General features: G+C 37.8%; 1 protein-coding gene across 1 annotated transcript in view; it reads left to right on the top strand.

Moving 5' to 3' along the window:
• The window catches only part of LOC122805642 (hypoxia-inducible factor 1-alpha-like), a 515864-nt gene that overhangs the window by 449165 nt on the left and 50872 nt on the right, over nt 1–15827 (top strand). Inside the window, exon 12 of the mRNA XM_044075934.1 lies at nt 4141–4628. Within this exon, the coding sequence (XP_043931869.1) occupies nt 4141–4628 (488 nt within the window). The remainder of the gene's footprint in view (nt 1–4140; nt 4629–15827) is intronic.

Raw genomic sequence — 15827 nt, 5'->3', positions numbered from 1 at the left:
TCTTTTTTGCTTAGGTACTTCTCATAACCATACATCTTGTTCTATTTGTCAGGCGTTTATTCCAAAAACTGTTCAAACTAGACTTTCTTCCCTTTCCTTGTATCTTGAGAACCAGTGTCTTAAGCTACTCGCTAAAGATACTGTGGAAGGAATCTTCTGCCCCGAGGTTTAGCTGTTAGGGAAGAAGAAGGTGAAAAAGGTATGACTGAAATCTTCTGCTGTCCAGCCTCTGCCAGGTGTTTCTCCCGAGGATGCTATGAACCCGGAGGCCCACCTGGCTTTGTTGTTGGCTTTCTCTGCTGCGACTGTGTTGGAGGCTGGTGAGGATCCAGCTGGCAGCACATCAGAAGAGGCTTTGCAGGCGTCCATCTTGGGCATTCAGAGGGGACCATGGTTAATTTTTTTCTGAGGAGCCTAGGGGAGTTCCTCAGTTTTTAGTTTGGGAAGAAGTTACTGCTATGGTTCTCAACTGTTGCCCTAGATCTGAGCCTTCTCAAGATGTTCCCTTCAAAAAGAAACAATAAATGAAACATGTTTCTCCTGCTAATTCCTTCTCCTTTGGACTATGGGTCAGAGGAGGAGGAATCTACTAGTCCTGATGTTCCTTTGGAAGAAATTTCCTTTGGGAACACACTCTCTAGGATGATGGATTTTTTAAGTGGGATTGTACTCAGGTCTGATATTCATAAGAGGTACTATAAGTTGTTGCAGTTGGACTCTCCTAAATCTGCTGATATTCCTCCTGTCTTGGTTGCTTTACTGGATGCTTTCTCCAGTGCCTCTCAGGCACATGATTCTTTCCCCCTGCTCCCAAGAAGCCTGCTAGTTGTATAGGGTTCCTGAGGATTGTTCCTTTTTATATAAATGCCCTGCTGCTGACCCCTCAGTAGTGTCCATAGCCTCTGATAAGCCATCTCAATTGCTTCCTTCACCCAAGTTATTTCCTTCTGACAAGGACAGCATAACTATGGACAGGATGGGCAAAAAGGTTTACACTTCTGCTACCCTGGCTTTTAGGGCTATTAATTATCAGACCTATATGTTTAGGTATGTGTTGGTTCTTCTTTCTCAGGCCTGCCAACTTATTTCTGAATTTCCAGACTCTGAGGGCAAAACGTCTGCTCTTTCCTTGCTAGGGACTTCCTCTCAAGTCATTCATTAATCTACTAAATATAGTTATGATGCAGTGGATGTCTGTTCTAGGGCTGCTACTTTTGGTTCAGTTATGAGGAGATATTCTTGGCTTAGGCTTCAACCTCTGCCTGATGATATTAAAGCTAAGATGATGGATGCTCCTCTGGAATTTAAACTTTTGTTTGGGAAAGCTACTGCACATGCACAGTCCTCATTCACAGATATAGGACAGTCTATCCCTATGATCTGGGAATGTAGGATTTATCTTTCTATACTAGGGAAATAAGTTTGTGAGTAGATATTTGTTCCTGAATCTGACATTTTCTTCCAATATAATGTTATCAATTCCACAACATGTAGATCAATGCAGTGTGGTATATCTTAGCCAAATATGAGTAGAAAAATATAGCTTATCAGAAATTAGAAACCATCCTGGTAGCAAATTGATGATGATTCAAGGGTGAAGTATCATAATATCCAGGATATGATCATCTTCACTCAATATATTCTGGCAATGTTAAGAATTATATTCCAGTTACAGCTGTCATTTGGCACCGGGCACACATGTCACAAATCTCAACTCAGCTCAACCCAGCTTTTATTACAATGCTTTATGTCAGTTATTCTCTTTAAGTTGAAGCTAAGAAATGTGAAATACATAGCAGAACAAGGTATGTCCTATTTATTCGATTTTTGATGCAACTGCATTTTTCATCATATGCTTAAGTACCTGTAAGTATCATAGCTCTTTGGTATTGCAGTTTGCTACAATTCAATCACGGGATAATTCCAAAGTCAATATGGACAGAAAATCTTGAAAAATTGACCTTGGTCTTCTTCAATAGATGCTTTAGAATTCCCTTTAGTCTTTACAGTGCTGAACTAAGGCCTCAATGGAATATACTTAATTCATAATGAATATATAATTTTAAAGACATCATAACTGCTCCAATTGTATTAAGGAAGTATGTAGATAGTTATGACTATTCAGAAGTACTATTCCCTGCACAAAACCATCAATATATCTTAGGCCATCAAAGCTTACTGAGCTCTGTGGTCAACATTTACAGCATAATTACTAGCTAATATGGGTGTCACAGGAGAGAAAATCTTCACAAAATATGGAAACCAAGGCGTAATCTCCATAGTCACCTAATGGAACAGGGTGACATGTAGTCAGTTTTAACTAGAGTCTTCTGCTTAGTCAGTTTTAAGTCATATGATTTACTGAAAGGCTTGTCATAAAACTGATACACTAATTAACACCAGCAGTACCTCAGGACTAAGACCAAAGGTGCCACACATGACAAATTGATTTAAGTTATATCCAAATGATAACTCCCACATTAAAACTGATTAGTCAGTGACCATCTTCTATATCCTTCAGCATTGCTAAGCATTTGGCTACATCATTAAATGGTACAACTGCAGGTCTAAGACAGGAAGAAACTCATACTATTAAGCATTACCCCATGCCTGTAGCAATGTCTAATGAAATAATATCTTGCTGTGCAGTCAATACAAAACATCTTTAATTATTCAACCTATTACAAAGTGTCTTTCCAAATATATCAAATTTGGTCCCATTCATTTAGCTGTTAAGCTGTTTGTTTAACATGCCATTTCAAGTATTTGACATCCTGTAGAAAATCAAGCTATTGCATATATACATTTTCAGTGCTTCACAGGGTTTTCATTGCAGTAAGCCAATATTTTTTTCTACTAGGTGAAACAGTGGTAAGGACTGAATGCCTGTATTGAAAACCAAGCATTTGCAATACAGGGTCTTGATTCTGAATGCTGAAAATTGGAATTCCTGAAGACAGTTTAGTAATATTTGTATTAGTGGTCTAATACCTTGATGTTCATGGGAACAGGGGTTGTACTTAGGTAGGCTTGTAAGGGCCGTAGGGCCATTAGCCTAGTAACCTCTTATGATCCTATGATCCTATTAAACAGAAAGTAATTCCATTCACCAACATTCTGTGGTCTACATTGCAGACAATTTGGAGAAATCTTTTCCTACATTTTAGCTCTATACTGTAGTTTTAGTTATAAATCTATATACAGAGTATACTTCTGCACTTTTATTCTCTGCAGTTTGTGGATTTCCAAACAAATGAGTGAAATGCCTAATTTCAATGTTGGGGAAGGTTAAAGGATTTCATTATGGTGGAGACCACTTCACTAAAAGGTGGCTGTGAAGTAACTGTTCACTCCAAGCAACTTAATTGTACCACTATTTTTCATAAGTGGCTCCTGGAGTAAAAAATGGCTTTGTTTCAGTTAAATTATTTTTGATTAATTTCCATATGGTTTTGACTTAGTATTTAATATTACTGATCTTGATAAAAATAAAATAACATATTTGTTTTTCATTTTCTTCTCATTTTTGGTTTCATGGTTGTCTTTGGAATGGATTCACACATTTATTCTGTCACCAAATAGAAAAGAAAAAAGACAGGGGATAAAACTGAAGTACCTGGTTTGTGCCTTGGTCAGTAAATCTGATACAGCTATCAGTCCATGTAATGTAATGTCTTGTCTGTTACATATTGCTAATGACTTAAGATCTGTCATTTTTGTAACTACAGCTTAACTAGACAAGACATCTGTCCATATTTGTCACTAATTTTTTGACTTCTTAATACTTAATGTCTTAAATATTAACTCTATTTGTTATGTTTATTCTTAAGAATTAAAATTTGTATTGTTTCTGTGGAGTGGGATATTGTGGGTAGTTTCGTTTGAGTATGGTAATCTGAGATGTGGCAAAATCTTAATGATTATCATTTCCATGTTGAAATTAGAAGTCCATACTGTTAGCTAGATAGCATGACCATCATGTTAATTTTCATAGCACTTTGATATGTTTCTGAAAGTGTCTTGCAGGTACTAAAGTGCAAAGCTGTGTGACAACCCTTTTCTTACGTGTCTAATACCATGCAAGATGATTACAAACAGAAGGACAATTTTTTTCTTATTTTCTTTCTTGCATTTCTCCAGGGAGATAATGATTTAGATCTGGACACTCTGGCACCATATATCCCAATGGATGGTGAAGATTTTGAGTTGACTCCTATCACTGAGGAACATATGCTTCATGAGAGAAATGGAAGCAACTTTCAGGATCCCCTCAGTAGTTCTGAATACTATAAGCCAACAATGATGTCATCAGTGACTCAACCACAACTTCATCCATCAATGGAAAAGGTCTTTACTCCCCAGAAAAAGACAGACTTCATAAAGCAGTCACTCCCGCTAGAGCAAATGTCATGTAATTGCTGGAGAGCTGAAAAGAATGCAACAGGAGCGCATCCATACTACAGAGGCCAAGGAGTGCCAACTCCTAGCCAGGGTGGCCAGCCTGCAGTACTCTGGCCACCAGATTCTACATTCAAAAATGCCACAAAGCAGCCAGCATCTGGAGACTGGTCTTTCCCACCATGTGGACACACACCACAGCAATACTTCCCATATATACAAAAAGCAAGGTAAGTCAGAGAAAATATTCTGTGTTGTGTGGATGTTCTAATTTTTTTATGCATTATTATTTATAGTGTAACTTTATTTTTTATTACTATTCCATTCATCACACATCAGTGATAACCATCTGATGAAATTCTTCTATGTGTTCCACACCACTGTAGAATAATTTTACAACAATATTTACTTATTTATTTATATACTATATAGTAATTGGCCAGGTAGGTGGTCCAAAAACTCATTCCAGCAACAACCCTGGCACACAGGTAAGATACAGTGAGTCTAAAGTTTAAAATATGAAAGTACAAGCAGAACTAATGATATTACTGATATACATAGGTATAGAAAACATAATCAGAGAGACATTCGATAAAAAATGCATAGGACTAAAGTTAGAATTGATAACAGGTACTCACACTACTATGATATTACAACATCTATCCCTCTATACCATTACCATGGAGAAAATATGTACATTATTTACAGATTTCATGGGAAAAATATAACAGCCTGTAGGCACTGAAAGTTTACACAAGTGCAAGAATTTGTTGCACCATGGGAGTTGTCCCTAATACATAGAAATATTTCAAGCATGGGCAATAATGCCCTTTAAGCCTGCCAATATACCAGAACAATCATTCCCATAATAAGTATCCAAGTTATTCTTTAACATATCTAAACTAGTGCTTGCTTTAATTTAATCTGGTAGTCTATTTCATGCATCAGCTCTTCTCTCAGTAAACCATGTAGTACATCTTTCATTCCTATATAACCTCCTACCCAGATTGTCTGATGATTCTCTGCTACTCTTTGATAACCCCAAACATTCTCAGAGGTAGTTATTGCTAAATACCTCATATACCTGAATAAGGTCTTCTCTTAAATATCTATATGAAACACTGTACATGTTCAGATATTTTCATATTTACTTAAATGTTCATGCCCATGCATGCATTTAGTATATTTCTACTGCACTCATTTCAGTTTACTCATGTTAGTATAAGGCTTCCATATTATTATTCCATTCTTTAGATTGTATCTGCTATAACATACAGATAATGATTTCATCATTTCTGATTTCATTGACTTTAAAAATCTTTTTATACAGCCTTTAGTTTTATAACCATAATTAACCAATTGATTGATATAATCAGAAAATCTCAAGGATGGATCTGCCCATAAACTCAGGTCTCTAAATGAATCTACAGATTCAATCAGTGCATACTGTACTGAATATTCAACCTTCAGTCTATGTCTCCGAAATTTCATATGCTTATTTTTTGATGTATGCATAAACATATTCTTCATCTGTGACCAAATAACCAATTTACATACATACATACATACATACATACATTGTATATAAAAAGTGTACACACCCCTGTTAAAATGCCAGGTTTTTGCGATATAAAAAAATGAGACCACAATAAATCATTTCAAAACTTTTCCCACCTTTAATGTGACCTATAATTGTGCAATTCAATTGAAAAAAAACAAATCTGTTAGAGGAAAAAATATAAAAAATAAAAATTGTACAATAAGCTGGTTGTATAAGTGTGGCACCCTTAAACTAATACTTTGTTGTATGTGCACACCCTTAAACTAATACTCTGTTGAAGCACCTTTTGATTTAATTACAGCATTCAGTCTTCTTGGGTACACACCTGCCATCAATTAAAGAGACTGATTAACCCCAAATAAAGTTCAGCTGTCCTAGTAGGATTTTCCTGACATTTACTCAGTTGCCTGCTACATCAAAAGCCATGGTTCACAGAGAGCTTACAAAACATCAAAGGGATCTCATTGCTGAAATGTATCAGTCAGGAGAAGGGTACAAAAACATGTCCACAGTTTTGGATATACCATAGAACACAGTGAAGACAGTCATCAAAAAGTGGAGAAAATATGAGACAACAGTGACATTGCAAAGAACTGGATGTCCCTCCAAAATTGATTAAAAGACAAGACAAAAACTGGTCAGGGAGGCTGCCAAGAGACCTAGAGCAACACTGAAGGAGCTGCAGGAATTTCTGGCAAGTACTGGTTGTGTTCTACATGTGACAACAATTGCCCTTATTCTCCATATGTCTGGACTATGGGGTAGGGTTGCAAGGCAGAAGTCTTTTCTTACACAGAAAAACACCCAAGCCTGGCTAAAATTTTCAAACCAATACATAAAGTCTCGCAAAAGCATGTGGGGAAATGTGTTGTGGTCTGATGAGAGCAAGGTTGAACTTTTTGGCCACAATTCCAAAATGTACGGTTGGTGAAAAACAACACTTTGCATCACCAAATGAACACCATCCCCATGGTGAAGCATGGTGGTGGCAGTATCATGCTTTGAGGTTGCTTTTCTTCCACTGGAACTGGGGCTTTAGTCAAGGTGGAGGAAATTATGAACAGTTCCAAATACCAGTAAATGTTGGCCCAAAACCTTCAGGAGTCTGCTAGAAAGCTGAAGATGAAGAGGCATTTCACCTTTCAACACAACAATGACCCCCAAGCATACATCCAATAAAAGAATGGCCTCACCAGAAGAAAATTACAGTTTTGGAATAGCCCAGCCAGAGCCCAGACCTAAATCCAATAGAAAATCTGTGGTGTGACCTGAAGAAGGCTGTGCACAGGAGGTGCCCTCACAATCTGACAGATTTGGAGCACTTTTGCAAGGAAGAGTGGGCAAATATTGCCAAGTCAAGATGTGCCATGCTGATAGACTCCTACCCAAGAAGACTGAATATTGTATTTAAATCAAAAAGTGCTTCAACAAAGTATTAGTTTAAGGGTGTGCACGCTTATGCACCAGCTTATTGCACATTTTTATTTGTTTGTTTTTCAATTGAATTGTACAGGTTATGGGTCACATTAAATGTGGGAAAAGTTTTGAAATTATTTATTGTGGTCTAATTTTTTTATATCACAAAAGCCTGGCATTTTAACAGGAGTGTGTACACTTTTTATATCCACTGTATATACAAATGTTTCAAACATGGGCATTAATGCCCTTCTAGCTTGCCAATATACCAAAACACTTGTTCCCATAATAAGTGTCCAGGCTGTTCTTAAAAATATATAAACTAGTACTTGCTTTAATGTAACTTGGTAGTTTGTTCCAAGCATCAGCTACTCTGTCAGAGAACCAATTAGTACACTCCTCATTCCTATAGAATCTTCTACATAGGCTATCTGATGATTCTCTAGTACTTTTTGTTAACCCCAAACATTCACAGAGGTAGTTGTCCCTAAATGCCCTATATACCTGAATAAGATCTCCTCTTAGATATCTGTAAGAGACACTGTACAAGTTCAGATATTTTAGTCTTTCATAATAACTTAAATTTTCACATCCATGGATACCCCTGGTGTATTTCCGTTGCACTCTTTCCAGTTTACTCATGCTTGTTTTCTTATAGGGTTTCCATATTGTTATTCCATATTCAAGTTTGTGTCTGATGTAACTAACAAACAATTACTTCATTATTTTTGATTTCCTAGACTTTATAAATCTTTTTATACACCCTATAGTTCTAGAACTATCATTAACCAATTGGTTGATATGATTAGAAAAACTCATAGCTGAATCTACCCATATACCCAGGTCCTTAAACGAGTCTACAATTTCAATCTATGTATGCTGTATTAAATATTCACCTTTCAGTTTATGCCTACCAAATCTCATATGCTTAGTTTTTGATGTATTTGTCAGCATATTATTCTCCTGTAACCAAATGGTCAATTTAGTCAAGTTATTTTGCAGACATGCCTTATCTGTAACACATGTAATTAGTTTACCCAATTTCAGGTCATCTGTATATAGACTGTAGAACACCTCAGCTAAAAAAAGTTAGGTCTGAACGATACAATCTAAACAAGTAAGGGTCTAGGACAGAGCGCTGTGGGGTACCTTGACTGTAACCAAGGATTTTGCCTGTCCAGTTGCTGTATGATACTTGCCATGTCCTATTTATAAGCCATGCAGCTATCCATCTTATCAAGAGTACATCAATACCTAGTTGTACTAATTTATTTATCAGTGTTATATGTATGACCCTGTCAAATGCCGAAGTTAAATCTAAATAAATTACATCACAGCACAATTTTCATTCATAGCTATTATTATATTGTTATAGAACATCATGTTATAGGTGGCAAAAGATCCGTTTTCAACATATGCATGCTGATATATGGTTTCAAGTCTCCACCTATCCAGTTCTGACAATAACTTATCCAATATTACCTTCTATATTATTTTCCAGAACATGAAAGTAGACTTAAGGGTCTATATGTCTCTGGGTTTGTCCTACTCCCCTTTCCCTTAAAAACAGGTTTAATAAGCGCATGTCTCCAATCTTGAGTAATCTCCCCATATTTATATGATGTAGTGAATAATAGATATAATGGCATGGTAAGTTCTTGCTGAAGTGTTTTCAGGTCATTGTTACTAATTCCGGATCCTCCCTTTGCTTTGTTTGGATATAGTTTGCGCAATTCTTTTTCAATATAATCTAATTTGATTCCAGTATCTGGGGTTACCTGGATGACACTAGGACAATTTACAACCCCTTTTGTAGAGCCAAACTGTTTTGCATAAGATTTTATAAATATACCTATAATCTGTAGTGTCTGAGAGTAAATTTTAGCATCTGCACACAGTTTATCAATGTATGTGTCTTTACTGTTCCACATCTTATGTATCTATAAAAAGGTATCCTATTATGCTCAATATCTTTATATACATTTTCTTTAATTTTTTCTTGATCTTGTCTCACACTAGGCTTAATCTGTTTGTCCAGTTTGTTTATTTCAGTTTTCAAAGTTATAGTTTGACCTCTCTTCCATTTCTTATATTTTTTGTCTCTCACTTTAATCAGTTATCTTGTTCTTATATAAATATATCCACCTGATGTTGTATGCCTAGATCCTGATGTTAAACATTTTTTTCACTCAAACAATTTCACTTTCAAAACTTTCCACATTACAATTTAGTCAAGTTCTTTGCAGGCATACTCTGTCTATAATATGATGTAATCTTGATAAGACAGCTGCATGGTTTACGGAAGATTATTATATTCAACCATTGTTAGAGGTTAGAGAAGGACTGCTGAAGTTGAGTTTGTATGATGAAGGAATATTTATTGGCTTGAAGTAGTAATATGTCATCTGTGTAAAATATAACATCTGATGACGGGAGTTCATCTGTGAGATTGTTAATGAATCAGTTTACCCATTTTTAAGTCATCTACATACATACTATTGAACACCTCAGATGAAAAAAAGTTAGATTTGAAAGACAGAACCTAAACAAATATGGCCCTTGCACAGAGTCCTGTGGGACACCCTGCTTGTGACCCAGAATTCAACCTGTGCAATTGTTGTATGCCCTATTTGTAAACCATGCAGCTGTCTTATCAAGATTACATCAATATCTAGTTGTTCTAACTTATTGATGAATGTTTTGTGTATGCCCATTGCCAAAGGCTGAAGTCGATATAAACTACATTAGAGCACATTTCTTTTCATTTATAGCTATCATATTATTACAGAACATCATGTTATAGTTGTAGATCCATGTTCAACATAACCATTGTGATATATGGTTTTAAGAGGTGATCTTAGGGGTCTATATTATAACATCGAAGTCTTAAAACTTCGAATGTTATAATATCGAACCCATTCGATCGAAAGACCATAAAATCGAACAGTTAGAATAGCAAATTTTTTTCCCAGGGAAAAAAATTGCTGTTCCGACAAACATACACACAACACAAGCACACCAAAATAAATAATCCACACACATACACTTCACAAAACCCTACACTAAACCATACATACACTATTAGCTGTCCTCTTACCTTAACCTAACCCTAACTGTAAGGTCCGTAACTACCACACACTCACCTTACCCGCTCCCTAACCCTAAAGTTCCTATCACACACTCACCTTACCCGCTCCCTAACCCTAAAGTCGCTATCGCACACTCACCTTACCCACTCCCTAACCCTAAGGTCCCTATCGCACACTCACCTTCATTCGCACACTTACCTTAACCCAGTCCGTAACCTTCGCTCCACAGTCGAGGAAATAGCAAAGCTGCAGAAATGGCCCACCAAATACTTTCCCTAGGAAAGTATTCGATATTCTGCAGCTTCATTATTTTCAGCATTTGGTGCATAGGGTTAGATATTATAACATTCGAAGTTTTCAGAGTTCACCGTTATAATATAGACCCGATCTGAGTGAGTCTTCGTGAAACCTAAGAGTGACTCCTGACACTTTATTTCAGGTGTGAGTTTGTTCCATAGAGCTGGGCCTAGAATGGATAGTGCATTTTCCTATAAAAGCTTTACAAGTGGGTGTTGGCTGAAGGAGAGTGTGTCATTTTGTTTGCTGAAAGGGAGTTTTTTTTAAACAGGACGATAACCATCTTTTAATATTTTATATAGCAGAGTGCCTAATTCTGTACATATTTCTGTTATTGGATGACATTTTAGAGTCTTTAGAAGGATTCAGTGTTGTGACTGAGCATCTGCAAGTAGTACAAATCTGGATATTTTAATCTCTCAGTTTGTAGTCTTTGTATGTCATACACAGACTGGAATGGCAATAAAGAAGTCTGTATTCAAATTTGATGAGGAGGAGATTTTTGCTAGGTCTTTGCAATGTATAGAAGAAAGCTGATGAGAGATTCAATAGCAGAGTTTTAATTGTGAAAAAAACTTTATTAATGACATCAGTGTGGGTAGAGATGTTTTGAGATGGATTTAGGGTAAGACCTAAATATTTGTAATGTATCTCATAAGGAATGATATTGTTTTGATTATCTATAATGATTTTGAGTGGTAGGCAACTTTGTGAGGATAGGAGAAAGTTGTCTTGTCTTTCGGCTTTTCCCGGTTAGGGGTTGCCACAGCAGAACTCCGGTCCGCTAATGATTGGCAGTAGATTTTCACGAACGCTGAGGTGCCAGCTCGACGTCCAACCTTCAACGAAGGCACGCCCATTTGGGTAGGATAAAATAAAAAATAAAAATTGTTTTTTGAAAGAAGAGGATTATTATATTTTGACCATTGGCAGAGGTCAGAAAAGGACTGCTGAAGATGAATTTTAGGATAGAGGCCACTCCTGTTTGGCATATACTTCTCAGAAGTACAGGCAAGCACGGAAGGGCTGTGGCTGACTAAGTTTGCGGACGACTGCAAACTGGGTGCTATAATAGAGTCTCTGGCTGACATGGAGATCCTCTAGAAGGGCCTAAATGAGACTGATGCATGGTTTCAAAGCCATGGTCTCAAGCTAAATGCAAAAAAATGCATAATAATCCCTTTTGGAAAAAAACAGAGTACCCGCAAACTACAACAGAGGAGGTAATCCCCTGAAATCTGAAGAAGAAATAAGGGATCTAGGGACCCAAGTAGATAGTCAGCTTTCCTTTGATAACCATGTTGCCAAAGTGGTTAGAAAATCCTTCTATGTGACCCATCTGATCACGAAAGGGTTTGCATCAAGATCTAAGGATGTAATGGTGCCCCTCTACTCTTCCCTCATCAGACCAATTATTGAGTACAATGCACCAATTGAAATGTACCTGGCTAGACATCTCCAGCAGCTGGGGAGACCACAGAGGTACCTAACCAAGAGGATTACTGGCCTCAAACAGTTGACCTATGCAGCACGATTGAAAAAGCTAAGACTGTTCTCTGTTGCATACCGCTTTCTCAGAGGCGATCTCTGTCTAACGTACAGCACCATGTCCAACCCAGAATTGTTGAACATGCTCCATCTTAGCAAAACCAAATCTACTTGAGCTACACGCTCTAGGGATATAAACCTCAACACAACAATGAATAGAACATGCCGGAGGGATAGATTCCCTTCGCAGAGACTTCCCTTACTATGGAACAGGGTCCCGATCTACATAAGACAGAGCCCCTCACTTTCACTCTTCAAGAGGAACCTTGATGAGTGGATGGGTAACAGAAAGTTCACACCGGGGATCACACCAACAGCACTACTAGATAGGAGCCAAGGGTACTAGCTGCTAGTACAAGGGTCTAGGGAACTACTAAAGGGGTGGTGAATACGGCACAACGTGGCTGGGCTAATCTATGCCTTCAGGCAGATAACCCAGTACCAACCTATAAACCTATGAACCTATTTATTGGCTTGAAGTAGTAATATGGCATCTGAGTATAATATAGCAATTATATATATATATATATGTGTGTGTGTGTGTGTGTGTGTGTGTGTGTGTGTGTGTGTGTGTGTGTGTGTGTGTGTGTGTGCGTGCGTGTGTGTGTGTGTATAAAATGGAGGATTCCTGTATTAAGGTTTCCATGGAAAGACAGATGTTTGTTAGTATACATTAAAATGTTCCTTTGTCAAAGTAAGTGGAATCATTTAATGGTATCTTGACCAAAGTTAAAAGTTAGGAATTTTTTGATAAGTAGTTTGATGTTTACATTTTCAAATACCCTCATCATGTCATTGAATAATAAGTCCATCACTGATGTTACTGTAGACTGACTCAGTTGCTGATGTTTGTTGTTTAGTTATCTGAAAGGCATTTCTGAAACCATGTTGCTATCAGGGAGCAGTTCATAGCTATTGATGTGCTTAAGCAATTGTTTGTAAAGAATTGTCTAAAATATTTTAGGAATTAGGCTAAGGGCAGATATAGGTTGAAAGTCATAATGGGTTATGGATGAAGCTATCATAGGAAGAGTTTAACTGATGGAATGCTTTAAGGTAATAATCCTTTGGTAAGGGAAAGGTTCTGAATCTATACTAGTGGCTTTGCAGTTTTGTCTGCTGCTTTTCTAATGAAGATAGGGTGGAGTAAAGAGCATTTAGAGGTGGAGTTTTTTGACTGGTAAAAATATTTTTAGTTTCATTATCAAATATCTCAGTGAAGCAGAAGATGGCTGTGTGTATTAGCTAAGGGGTACGGTTGAGGCTGTGGGTTAGTTTATTAAGCAAAGTAGTGGGAGTTAGAGATATGAATATGACTAGTGCTGGTGATGGTTTCTACAGATGAGATGAGATCATAAATCATTCAAGTTCCTCTGCTGGATTACTAGTTGTGTTACTTGGTTCGCTACAGAAGGAGTAAGAGCTATCTGTAAATTGTATCACACAGCCACACTTGACATGGCTCATATGTAACTGCAACCGTGGTATCAGCCATTTGGGACCAAGGGCTTCATAAAATTAATACTTGTAGCTCACAGAAAAAGGGGATTTAACCCAACATAATAGATTCTCCACTGCAGTTTGATCAGAAAGCGTTAGTGCAAAGATTTGAAAAGGAATATATTAATTAAACATTAATATGAACAAAAATGAAGGTATTTGTAGATGTGTTAATCATAAAGAGGTAACAATATACATTTCTATGAAATACTTAACACTGAAGTTTTACAAAAAATGTGAACAATAAGCATTTCTGCGGAGCAGCAAACCCTGTCTACTCACTATGTGAGCACTCCAGCTCTTCCTTAAATGTTCCAATTATAGAGAAAAACAACCATGGGGAAAGGGCAGACACCTTGAAAGAGATAATCTGACCCCATACCACACATGGATCATTCTGCCACTACTGATGTTATGAATTGCACTTGCAATTAAAACCAGTTATACTGCCCTGCACCACAATGTCAACATGCTTATTGATGAGTACCTGAAATTACAAAGGAGGCCAAGGATCATTAACCATTTGAAATCATGGAACCCCCTAGCGAAAGTCCTGAAACATGGAAATTGAGTGGCGAAAAGTGGACTTACATATGCTAAGACCGAAATGGCTATTTCCCAGAATATTTCCTTTTGTCCTAGGTATAGCAGTCTTGTAGATGGTACATATAGGTTTGAGGAGCGTATTATCATGGAACTTATAAACAAAGACATTGGCAACCTTCAAACACTGGTCCCCACCCAGTTTGGGTTCGTGAAGGGCCGATCATGTCTCCTGAACTTGATTGACTTCTTCAAATCAGTCTCCAAAGCCATGGACAAAGGTAAGGTGGTCCACACAGCCTATCTAGACCTTGCCAAGGCCTTTGACACCATCCCCCACTCTGGAATCATAGATAAACTTACTAAGCTGGGCATTAATCCCTACGTCACCCAATGGGTTGATAACTGGCTTACTGATAGAACTCACACTGTAAAAGTAGCCGACTCCAAATCCAGTTCCAGACAAGTGACAAGTGGAGTACCTCAGGGTTCAGTCCTGGGACCGCTCTTGTTTGGCATCTACTTTTCTGAAGTACAGGACAACACTAAGGGACTCTGGATAACAAAGTTTGCAGATCACTGCAAACTGGGAGCCATTATTGAATCCCCAAATGATGTGGATACTCTACAAAAGGGCCTTACAGAAACAGATGCTTGGTGCCAGAGCCATGGGCTCAAGCTCAATGCCAAGAAATGTATAGTTATCCCCTTTGGGAAAAAACATGTATCCGTGAATTACCATATAGGTGGCAGTACACTAAACACCGAAAGTTTGATAAAAGACTTAAGGACTCAGGTGGACAGTGGTCTCACCTTCGATAACCACATCGCCACAACAGTCAGGAAATCCTTCTATGTGGCACACCTCATCACTAAGGTCTTTTCATCCAGAAAAAAGGAGGTCATTGTCCCACTGTACTCATCCCTCATTAGACCCATTATAGAATACAATGCCCCATTTGGTATGTACCTCTCAAGACATCTGCAATAACTGGAAAGGTCACAAAAATACCTCAATAAAAGAATCACAGGGCTAAAGCAGATGCCCTACGCTGACCGCCTTAAAAAACTCCAGCTATACTCTGTCGCATATCGTCTACTCAGAGGCGATCTTTGCTTAACATACAAGGCCATGTCAAACCCAGATCTGTTGGACATGCTACACATAAAGAAATCCCAATCCCTCAGAGCCACACGCTCCAGGGATCTAAACCTTGTCATCACAATAAACAAAACATGCTGGAGGGATAGGTTCCTGACCCAGAGACTCCCCAGACTCTGGAATAGATTGCCCATACATGTCAAGCAGAGTGCCTCTTTGGTCCTCTTCAAAAGGAACCTTGACGATTGGATGGGAGAAAGGAAATTCACCCCGGGGATCACGTCAGTCACCCTACTAGACAGGGGTCCAGGGAAGTAAATAGTGTGGGAAGAAATAGCCAGGGAATTGTTAAGGCTAGGCTTGTATAGGCCCT

The sequence above is a fragment of the Protopterus annectens genome, chromosome 6.part1 (genome assembly GCF_019279795.1).
Source record: "Protopterus annectens isolate FY-2018-M chromosome 6.part1, PAN1.0, whole genome shotgun sequence".
In the NCBI taxonomy this organism is placed as follows: domain Eukaryota; kingdom Metazoa; phylum Chordata; order Ceratodontiformes; family Protopteridae; genus Protopterus; species Protopterus annectens.
The sequence above is the reverse complement of the archived record's forward strand: the minus strand, read 5'-3'. Positions and strand labels throughout refer to the sequence as shown.